Source organism: Orycteropus afer, unplaced genomic scaffold, assembly GCF_000298275.1.
Source record: "Orycteropus afer afer isolate SDZICR_OR568_19922 unplaced genomic scaffold, OryAfe1.0 scaffold00290, whole genome shotgun sequence".
In the NCBI taxonomy this organism is placed as follows: Eukaryota; Metazoa; Chordata; class Mammalia; order Tubulidentata; family Orycteropodidae; genus Orycteropus; species Orycteropus afer.
Window position 1 is genome coordinate 2,614,010 of NW_006921877.1, and position 11,937 is coordinate 2,625,946.

An 11,937-nucleotide genomic window follows, 5' to 3' on the forward strand; every position below is an offset into this window, starting at 1 on the left:
GCTGCTTTTATAATCTTTCTCAGATAGTCCTAATATTTGTGTTATTTCCGTGTTAGTATCTACTGATTGTCATTTTTCATTCAGTTTGAGATCTACCAAGTTTTTGGTTTAATATATAGTATTTGATTGAAACTTGTTATTCAAGACTAGATGTTATTTAAACCTTCTATTTTAGTTAGATTTCTCTGATACCACTTTGGTGGGGAAAGAGGAAAGCACAGTCTTATTATTGCTACGTGGAGGTAAAAGCTGAGTATCCCTAACTATCCTCTGTTGAATTTTTGGGGGTGGGTGCTTCTTGCTATTACTGGATGGGGATGGAAGTTCCAGCTCCCCATATCATCTCCCCTGACATCATGATGTCGATGGTTTTGTTACCCCTGGGCAGTACTAATCCTGACTCTCCATTATACCTTGTCTGATACCACCCAAATGGAGAGGTGGTATCTTATGATTGCTGGTTCCCCATGTTGTCTCCAATGACATTATGGGAGGTGACCTTCATTTCCTACCAGTGGGAATGGAAGTTCTGGGTTCTTACTTGGCTTTCTGTGACATCATTTTGGAGGAGGTGTGTTGAGGTGCCTCATTACAGCCTTGTGAAGGTGGATGTCTAGGCTCCCCACTCAACTTTGCTGGCATAGGTGGGAGTGGGACCATAGTTTTTTTCTGGCGAATTTGGAGGTAAGTGGTTACTGCCTAAGAATTTTCTCTTTTTGCTAGGCTGTCCCTTTTCCTGATCATTTGTAGACAAAGAGCAGGCTTTTTTTTTGGTCTGTATTCCGTTGGTGTTTCTAGGTTGTCAGCTTCTTCAGTTCTAAGTTTAGGATTTATGAGGCAAAGAAAAAACCTGGGGAGCTCATTAGGGAGCAATGCATTGATGATAAGATCCTTAGCTCCTCTGCCTTCTCTCTACCTTTAAAAGTCTGCTTATGTTTGTTTTCTATATAATGTCCCAAATTTTTAGTTGCACTTAGTGGGAAGAATAGGGAGAGGTATATCTACTTGATCATCCTAGAAGCAAAAGTCAGTGTATAACATTTAGTAAGAAAATTTTGAAAAATAAATTAGTGGAAATTCTGTTCCACATTTTTACCCCTTTTGGTCAAAGGTTCTTCTTAACGGTAGCTGGGCACCATCCATTTCTTTTGGTCTTGTGGCAGAAGAGGCAGTTACTCATGGAGGCAATTATCCACACATTCCATATGCTTCTCCTGACTCTTTCTTCTTCTGTTGCTCCAGGTGAATAGAGACCAATTTTGCCTTGGATGGCCACATGCAAGCTTTTAAGACCCCAGGCACCATGCAACAAGCTAGGAGGTAGAACAGAAGCTCTAAACATGTTATTAGGCCAGTTAACTGGGATATCCTGTGAAACCATGACCCTAAATTTCCAAACCAAGATACCAAATCCCATGAGTTATTTGCTTGTACATAAGCAGCCTCAGCAGCTACTTTTTTTTTCTTTTTTGTCTTTGTTGTAAATATGTCTGTCATACAACTTTTGCCAGTTCAGCTTTTTATAGGTATGCAACTTATTGAGAGCACTTGCAATCGCTAGCTGTGCAATTCTAACGTTAATCATCGTGATTTTTCCATTATTGTTAACCCCCTTTTTCTCCCTCCTTTCTGCCTTTGGTAACCACTATTAAACTTTGTTCTCTCTATACATTAGCCTTTTCTTGTCTTTTTATGTAAATGAGGTCTTACACTATTTATCCTTCTGTGATTGGCTTATTTCACTCAACATAGGGTCTTCAAGCTCCATCCATACTGTAGTATATATCAAGACTTCATTTCTCCTATTGGCTGAGTTGTTGTCGTTATGTGCCGTTGAGCCAGACCCGACTTAAAGCAACCCCTCCTTGGGTTTCGAGGCAGGATCACTACGGAAGTAGATTGCCCAACCTTCCTTCCGAGGAGTAGCTGAGAGTATTCCATTTTATGTATGTACCACATTCATCTCTTGATGGGCGTTTAGATTGTTTCTAACTTTTGGCTGTTGTAAATAGTGCTGCAGTGAACATTGTTATACTTGGCTCTTTTTGAGTCTCTGCTTTCAAGTCTTTTTGGAATATACTTAGGAGTGGAATTGTTGGGGTAGTTCTATTTTTAGATTTTAGATTTTTGAGTAACTGCCGCATTGTTTCCACGAGTGGCTGTACCGTTTTGCAGGAATGATAAGGGTTGTTTGTTTTTTATTATAGAGATGAATATATACAAACTAAGAGAAAAAAATTAAAAGATAAGATGTATTCAACTTTTAACAATGGTTACCTCTCAGGGAAGGAGAAGGAAGGAATACAGGGGTAGAAAAGGAGACATGAGGAGTGATTTTGTTTTACTCTCCATAATTTTTTTTTTTTAATGAAAACAGCAGATAGTTTCCTCAGTGAAAGTGTAATCTGTGGGCTTATTAACCACAGTCCTTTACCTTGCAGAGTTCTTTACTGTTTTTTTTTTTTCTTTTAAAAAAGCTGCTTATGAGAAACAGAATAAATTGGTGATTGGAATTTTGGTGCTTTTACTTTTGAGTCTGTCTTTATTGTCCATATAAAACACATTAAAGGAGCTAAGTTATAAATAATTGTTGTACAAATGAAATGCACAAATCAATTTTATGTGTGTATTTTAAATTAATAATATATCACTGTTAAAAACTTTTAAAAGTGAAAATTAGGAAATATATTACTCCTTTTTCCAAACTATGAAGTGGTGGGAACTGAAGTAAGGAAAATATTTTATCATTGTAAGAACTAAAAAAGAGAAATCTGGATATAAATATTTGGGTTTTCTGGCAGACAACTCAGATTTTACTCATTTGTTGTTGTTGTTGTTATATGCCGTCGAGTCGGCCCCGACTCATAGCGACCCCTCCTTGGGTTTCCGAGGCAGTATCACTACAGAAGTAGGATTGCCCAACCTTCCTTCCGAGGAGTGGCTGGTGGGTTTGAACCACCAGCCGTCTGGTTAGCAGGCAAATGTCTTAGCCACTATGCTACCAGAGCTCCCAGATTTTACTCATAGGTTGAATCTTTCTGCTGGCCAACTTGATGTTGTGATAAGCAAGGACCTCCCCCCACTTTGTTTCTTAAATGTGTATTTCCTGTTTTCTTGACAGAAATGACATCAGATGTACCATCACTGGGACCAGCCGTTGCCTCTGGAAACGCTGTGCCTGGGATTCAAGGTGGAGGAGCCATTGTCCAGAGGGCTATTAAGCGGCGACCAGGGTGAGCTTGGGTATAGTATACCAAGATTATCTCTGCTATAAACCATCTGAATTTAGGTAGTTGTTGAACCTGCTTGGCTATTTCTTACCCCCTTTCTTCTACTTGACAGTTGACTATATTATTGTTATATAACTCTATCTAGTTCTTTGATGTGACTATATATAAAATTGATGGGTTTTTTTAATTCATTTTATTGAAATATAATTTATGTACAGTTTAATACACAAAACTAAAGTGATGTGGGTCAAAGCATTTTTTTTTTTCAGTGTTCCTTCCCCTCACCTCCTACCCTTGGCAACCAACAAAGAAAATTTCCCTCCATATATAAAGCTTTCCTTGACCCTCCACAACAACGAACTAATACTGTATTTGTCCTTCTGTGATTGACTTATTTCACTCAGCATAATGTCCTCCAAATTCATCCACACTATGCGGTGTTTTGCAGACTCTACATTATTCTTTAGTGCTGCATAGCATTCCATTATGTGTGTATACCATAGTTTGGTCATTCACTCTGCCGCTGATGGGCACGTAGGTTGTTTCCATCTTTTTGCTATTGTAAATAGTGCTGCAGTGAACATGAGCATGCAGATATCTGTTTCTCTTGCCTCTCACCTCTTTAGGATATATACCTGGTAATGAGATTGCTGGGTCAAATGGTAACACCAATTCCAGCTTTCTAAGGAATTGCCATAATGCTTTCCACAGTGGTTGTATCACTTCACAGTTCCACCAGCAGTGTTTGAGAGTCCCAATCTCTCCACATCCCCACCAGCATCTGTTATTTTCTGTCTCATTGAACCTTGCCATAAGTGCTGGATGAGATGGTATTTCATTGTTGTTTTGCTTTGCATCTCTCTGATGGCCAGTGATTGTGAGCATCTCTTCGTGTATTAGCTGGCTACCTGAATATCCTCTTTGGTGAAGTGTCTATTCATGTCTTCTGCCCATTTTTCAATTGGATTGTTAATTCCTTTGGTGTTGAGGCGTTGGAGTTTTCTATAAATCTTAGAGATAAGTCCCTTGTCAGATATGTGATTATCAGCAAATATGAATTTGTTGCTGTCATTTTTTGTTACGTGCTTTTTCGTGGTGTCAATTTCTTTGTTCCATATAATTTTCTATGCTGAGCTTGTTTTGTTTATGAATTGTGTTATCACTTCTTTGTTGCTGTTGTTTTAGTATTTGCTACATATTTGTGCTGGTCCTCTTTTTTATTTTCATGTGAAGGTATTATTTTTCTTTGAGGTTACACTGTGATTGATAGTTTCCTTCCCAAGTTTAGAACACTCCGTTCTATCTTATAGCTGTCTTGACTTCCCTACCATCTAGAAGTTTTGTAACAACACAGTTTTTTCCCTCTTTTTGGTTTGTAGTTGTCCTCATTTGTCAATTGATGTTTCTGGTTTCCTGTTCACAGTCTTATAGGCTTATTTGCTTTGGATACTTCTATAACTGGGTTGGTTTCTGGGTTATATCATGTGTGTTAATGGGTCAGTTATTGTTGGCTGTTGTTGCTTATCTGGAAATGTCATAATTTCACCATCATATTTGAGGGACAGTTTTGCTGGGTACATAATTCTTGATTGGAAAATTTTCTCTTTCAGGGTTTTATGTGTACCATCCCATTGTCTTCTCACCTGCATGGTTTCTGCCGGAAAATCCAAGCTTAGTCTTATTGGTTGCCCCTTGTAGGTAACTTTTCATTTTTCCTGTGCTGCTCTTATCATTCTGTCTTTGGTTTTGGTGAGTGTTCTGGTTACCTAGTGCCACTCTGACAAGAATATACCACAAATGGGATGGCCTTAACAAACAGGAGTTTATCTTACAATTTGGAGGCTTTAAGTCCAAGTTCAGAGTGCCAGGTTCTAGGGGCTGGGTGAAAGCCCCTCAGTCTTGGGCTTCAGCTCTGCCTCCAGCTCCTGGCCCACTGAAGCTAGAGGCTTTTTTTTTCACTCAGACAGCTGCTGGCTGCTGAGGCTGCCAAGGCCAAGGTTGACAAGTAAAAAGGCACAGTCCCGATGTTACCAAACCACATGGCAGGCCATTAACTCAAGTCCATTGTAAGTCCCAGTGTTGGCAGAGCGTGGCAAGCTGCTGAATAATGACATGGCTATTTGCAGGGTCCAAGTGTGCCATAGGCTAGAGACCATTCTCAAGGCTTCTCCTTAAATACAGGAAGCAAACCACATCCCAAAGGCAGCTACTCAGCTGCTTGTGGTAGATCCCACCATGGAGTTGATTGCCAATCTCATCATGGGGAATAACTACCACCAGCTGCCCAGCCACTCAACCAGTCCCAGCTAAGTTGACACACAAACATAACTACCACAGTGAGTTTGATGATATGTCTGGGTGATTTTCTTTTGGGGTCTATCCTGTTTGGGATTCGTTGGACTTCCTGAATGGATATAGTCTCATCTTTTATTATACCAGGAAAATTCTCTTCCAACAAATCTTTGACAATTTTCTCTGTGGTTTTATTTGTTTCTTCCTATTCTGCAATTCCAGTGACACGTAGGTTATTCCTTTTGAATGGTATCCCATGTGAACCTTAGGCTTTCTTCATTTTTTTTTTATCTTTTTTCTGACTGATCCCTTTCCAAAGCGTTATTCAGGTATTTGCCTTTAATCTCATTAATTCTGTCTTCCATTGATTCAGTTTTACTCCTTTACCCATTCAATGTCTTATCTATTTCTGAAAATTTAATATTAATCTTCTGGATTTCTGTGTGTAGATTTTGTATCATTTCTAATTTTTGATTTATTTTGTCATTTTGTTCTTGTATTGTCTTTCAAAATTGTTGTAGGATTTTCTCTGTGTTTTCCTTGATTTGTCTCTCAATTTGTTGAAGATACTTAAATTCTTTTGAATTCCTTACGAGGGAGTTTGAATGTTGCATCTTCCTCAGGGATGTGTTTTGGGTCTGTGTTCTGGTCCCTTGTTTCTCCTGCTTTATCTTGCTTCTTTGTGTGGGCTGTGATGCTCTCTTGTCTCCGAGGCATTGTGACGTTTTTGTGTTTATATTTAATTGGTGATTGTATGTTGGAGTGACTTGCCCATGATTTTTGTTTTCTTTGTTTATTTTCTACGCAAGCAGGGTACTGTGCCATCCTCCTCTATTCATTAGTTGACAGCACTTACACACTCACCACCTGTCTCCTTTCCTGTTGTCAGCCTCTTGTATGTCCCTGCCGACCTTGGCAAACAGAGCCTATTCTTAGGTCCCTGGAATCCGAATGAAAATGCTATCACTTTAAAATCCAAAATGGTTGCCACTTGTAAAGCTTCAAAATGGCTGCGCTCTCGGTCGCTTTAAGTATCCAAAATGGCCGCCGCTTGTAAACACTCAAAATGGCTGCACCCTGAGTCACTTTAAATCTCCAAAATGGCTGTGCCCTCTGGACAGCAGAAAGTCAACAGCTCAGGTTGTCTCCTTCCTTGCTGTTTCCCTGCCTAGTCATAGGCCACCAGTGCAGTCGTCCCTGCAGCCCTTGGTGACCAGGGCTGATCTTTAGGTCAATATCAGGTCCCAACACTGCTTGGAAATATTCAGACTGTTGGTCCCGTCAGAGTAGCTGACAGTGCACAGCTCTGTCTGTCTCTGTACTTACTGTTTTCATTCATGTTTTTCCACTAGTTGGTGCCTAATCTACTTCTGTATAGTTCCTTTCAAAGCTCAGGGCTCCAGGATTATCTTCTCCATCTCTGTCAATGGGTTTTTCTTTTCTTTGTTGAAAAGGATCTGTGTTGCTTATCTGCCTATTCCTCCATTTTACCAAAAGTACCCTAAAATTGATGTTTTTATTCTAAGTTTCTCATAAGCAGCTTTTTTAAAAGGAAAAAAAAAATCTAAAGAACTCTGCAAGGTAAAGGACTGTGGCTGAGCCCACAGATTTCTCTTTTGCTGAGGAAACTATATACTGTTTTCATTAAGGTTTGTGTCAGCACTCTGAAAACCATTTTGGTAAGTTTACTTTTCTGAATTTATAGAATACTGAAGTCTACAGTATTTCTCCTCTACATTATTGCTATATGCTTGATTTTCAACACAGAGTCCATTTAGTTCCAAAAGTATTAAATATTTACTTAGCCTAAGGCATTGTGCTGATTGCTAGGAGGATATTCTATTACTTTACTGGGGCTGCTGTAACAAATTACCACAAACTAAGAGGCTTAATTTAGTAATAATCAATATAGGATTAAGCCTCCCAGTTTGTGGTAATTTTTTATGGCAGCCCTAGGAAACTAATAACATATGTATTACCTTGAAATACAGAAAATGGAAGTCCTCACTACTGGACCAATAAGCAGCATCACAGTAAATGGAGAAAAGATTGAAGTTGTCAAAAGATTTCATTTTACTTGGATCCACAGTCATCACCAATGGAAGCAGCAGTCAAGACATCAGACATCGTATTGCACTGGGCAAATCTGCTGCAAAAGATTTTTTTAAAGTGTTGAAGAACAAAGATGTCACTTTGAAGACTAAGGTGCACCTGACCCAAGCCATAGTATTTTGAGTTGCTTCATATGCATGTGAAAGCTAGACCATGAATAAGGAAGACTGAAGAAGAGTTGATGCTTTTGAGTTGTGGTGCTGGCGAAGAATACTGAACGTACCATGGACTGCCAGAAGAATGAATGAACCTGTTCTGGAAGAAGGACAACTGGAATGCTCCTTGGAAGTGAGAATGGCCAGACTTTATCTCACCTCCTTTGGTCATGTTGTCATAAAGGGACCATTCCCTAGAGAAGGAAGCCATGCTTGGTAAAGTGGAGGGTCAGAAAAAATGGGAAGACTCTTAAAAAGATGGATTAACAAAGTGGCTGCAGTGATGGACCCAAGTACAGCAAGGATTGTGAGGATGGAGCACAGCTGGGCAGTATTTTGTTCTGTTGTACATAGGATCACTACAGGTTGGAGCCGACTTGACAGCACCTAACAACAACAACAACAATAGGAGGCTTAAAACAATAGAAGTTACTCTCTCGTAGTTCTGAAAGTTGACTGTCCAAAATCAGAATGTAGTAATGTTGATACCTTCTGAGAGCTCTGAGGGAGAATCTGTTCCATGCCTGTCTTCTAGTTTCTGGTGAGATGACTGATAATCCTTTGCATTCCTTGGATTATAGATGTATCGCTCTAATCTCTGCTTTGGTCTTTAGGTGGTGTTCTCCTGTTTGTCTCTCTATCTCTGTGTTTTTTTTGCTCTTCATAGAAGAACATTAATCATATTGGATTAGAGCCTAGTCCACTCCAGTATGACCTCATGTTAACTAATTATATCTGTAGAAGTAGTATTTCCAAATATGGTCACGTTCACAGGTACTGGGAATTAGGACTTGAACATACCTTTTTTAGGGGGACACAAATCAACCTACAAAAGATACAAATAAAGCAAAGTCCTTGGCTTTACGATGTTTATGTTCTGATGGAGATAATCATTGTGCACATAAATACAGTCATACACTCCATATCATCTTTTTGAGCAATGTCTGACATGTATAGGTCTATGGTCCCACAAGATTATTATAATAGAGTTCAGAAATCCTGATTGGCAAATGGGACGTAGCTCATGTTAACAGCTTCCTGCATGCAACACATGTATCTCATGTCTCACATACAAAGCAATTGTGCTTCCAGGTGTACAGTACTTATAACCTATAAACATATGTCTTGATAGTGAAAATAAACACCTCTATTACTGGCTTATCTATATACTGTACTATATTTTCTATCTAAAAGTTTACTGTATAACAGTGTATCCTTCTATGTAGATGGCTGCATCATATATCACACATCTCTAGAGTGTTGCAGCATTATCTCTCTGTTTATTTTTCCTTTGAAAATACTATGAAGTGCATCTTGATTCCCAAATGCAGTAAAACCAGTGCTAATGATAGCAGCAAGAGGTAAGGGAGAAGTATCAATTTGGAAGTGAAACAAAGGGTATTAAACAACTGGAAAGTGGAAAATCAGTGAATGCTAGTGCTCACACTAAACAATCATGATAATCCTGAAAAACAAAGAAAAAAAGTTCTCCAAGATTGATTCCACTAAAAGCTATAAGGCTCTTGAACACATAAGAGGGACCTGTGTCAGATATGGAGAAATTGCTGTGATGTGGAATGAAGAACAAACACAAAAGCAACTGTCAGCACATTGATGATAACTGTTAAGGCCTGAAGCAGAAAAAGCAGGACCGGACTATAATATAGTGTTCTCAGAACATCCAAATCACATAATATCCTATTTCACAGAACAAATCATGGACATTAAGTGACACATGACTGTATAATACAGGATAACTATTTTTAAAAGAGGAACAAATACACGGCTGTATATTTTAGAGTATTAGACTATCACATTTGATAATTACAGATAAAGAAAGACTTCAGGTTGCTCACTGCCTCCTTCTCGTTCAACATGACAGATGCCTCTTTGTCCTTTGCCAAAGACTTCCTGTCAGTAGAGTGGCTACAGCCATCTCTAAGACAGTGGTAGTGCCTATTGAATGGGTCAAGCTGCTGCTGCAGGTGCAGTATGCCAGCACGCAAAGCACTGCAGATAAGCAGTACAAGGGCATTAACAACTGTGTGGTTTGCATTCCCATGGAGCAGGGAGTCCTGTCTTTCTGGCGTGGTAACCTAGCCAATGCCATCTGATACTTCCCTACCCAGGCTTTCAAGTTTGCCTTCAAAGATAAATACAAACAGATCTTTCTGGGTGGTGTGGACAAGAGGACCCAGTTTTGGCACTACGTTCAGGGAATCTGGCATCAGGTGGCACCACGGGGGCCACATCCTTGTCCTTTGTATACCATCTTGATGTTGCCCGTACCCATCTAGTAGCTGATGTGGGTAAAGCTGGTGCTGAAAGGGAGTTCAGAGGCCTCGGTGACTGCCTAATTAAGATCTACAAGTTGGATGGGCTTAGGGGCCTGTACCAAGGCTTTAATGTGTCTGTGCAAGGTGTTATAATCTACCGAGCTGCCTACTTCGGTATCAGTGACACTGCAAAGGGAATGCTTCCAGATCCCAGGAATATACACATCTTCATCAGCTGGATGATCACTTAGTCCGTCACAGCCATGGCTGGGTTTACTTCCTACCCATGACGGTGTCCCTTATCGCATGATGATGTAGTGAGTGTGCAAAGGAACTGATATGTACACACGCACACTTGACTGCTGGAGGAAGATTACTTGTGATAAAGGAGGCAAAGCTTTTTTCAAGTGTGCATGGTCCATTGTGCTCAGAGGCTTGGGTGGTGCTTTTGTGCTTGTCTTGTATGGTGAAATCAAGAAGCTCACATAAGGTATTTCCTAGTTTGTTTCCCCCTGTGAACAGGCATGTTGTATTTTATTATGTATCTTGAGCATTCTTGACAGACCGTTGGCTGTCTATATCAATGGCAATTACCTACTGGTTGAAAATGGGAACAATAATATTCATCTGACCAGTTTTCTCTTAAAGCCATTTCTATGATGATGATGGCACTCAGTTATATTTTTTTATTTCAATCACTCCTGATAAAATAAAAAAATTGGAAGAAATAAAAATATCTGAAACGCAAAAAAAAAAAAGACTTCAGAAAGGAGGTAGCTTTAGAAAGGCCTACAAGAATGGGTAGTATTTTATCCATTAAAAAAAAATTATATGCTTGATATTATGGCCAGTCTTAAGTTTTTTCCTCCCCATTAATAGTATTACCAAGAATGATCCCTGGGTTAAGGTGCTAACATGAGTAACATACTAAGGCCTGCTCCATGTGATACCGCCTCAGAAACCCAAGGAGGGGTCACTATGAGTCGGGTCTGACTTGACAGCACATAACAACAACAACAACAACAACATGTTTAAGAACTTTTACATTTTAATTATTTAATTTAAGTGATAGCATTCTCATTCAGATACCAGGGACCTAAGAACAGGCAGCCAGGCGGGAAGCAGGGAGAAGACAGAAAAGGCAAAGGGGACTTGAACAAATTGAGGAGTCAGCCGCAGGAACCCAGGTGAAGAGAGGGAACCCAGGCCACACCTCACAAACAGCGAGGCGGGAAGGCAGGGAGAGGACAGAAAAGGCAAAGGGGACTGGAACAGATCAAGGAGTCAACTGCAGGGAGCCAGGTGAGGAGAGGGAACCCAGGCCACCCCCCACAAGCAGCGAGGAGGGAAGCAGGGAGAGGGCAGAAAAGGCAAAGGGGACTGGAACAGATCGAGGAGTTAGCTGCAGGGATCCAGGTAAGGGTGGTTGGAGGGGTTTCCAACAACTGAGGGGGACAAACTTGTCTGTCAGTTTGTCCTACTGTGGTGACATGTTGCTGTGAGTGTTGAGGCTGTGCCACTGGTGTTTCAAACCCAGTAGGGTGCACCTGTTGCACAGGTATGAGCCTTGCTTGCAGACTGAGACAGACTAGGAAGAAGGAGGAGGCCACCCACTCTTCAAAGAATTGGCCAGGGAAAACATTATGAATAGCAGAGAAACACTGTTTGATACATTACTGCGCAAATTTATGAACAGTCCAGAAACTTTGTCCAATACAGAGGAAGAAGATGAGTCACTTAGCTTAGAAAGCTCTCAAAGTAGAACTGGGAAAGAGCAGCATTATCAGAGTAAAATCAGCCTTACTCATATGGATAAGGTAAGCTTTCGAGAATTCCATTTGCTGATGTGGCACCACTCAAATTGAGAAGAAA

At 40.2% G+C, this 11,937-nt stretch overlaps 1 protein-coding gene and 1 pseudogene across 1 annotated transcript in view; both read left to right on the forward strand.

Moving 5' to 3' along the window:
• Window positions 1-3,123: 3,123 nt before the first annotated feature.
• Window positions 3,124-11,937, forward strand: part of ARNT (aryl hydrocarbon receptor nuclear translocator) — a 56,789-nt gene continuing 47,975 nt past the window's right edge. The window contains exon 1 of the mRNA XM_007950924.1: window positions 3,124-3,233. Within this exon, the coding sequence (XP_007949115.1) occupies window positions 3,124-3,233 (110 nt within the window). The remainder of the gene's footprint in view (window positions 3,234-11,937) is intronic.
• LOC103205603 lies at window positions 9,665-10,554 on the forward strand (annotated as a pseudogene).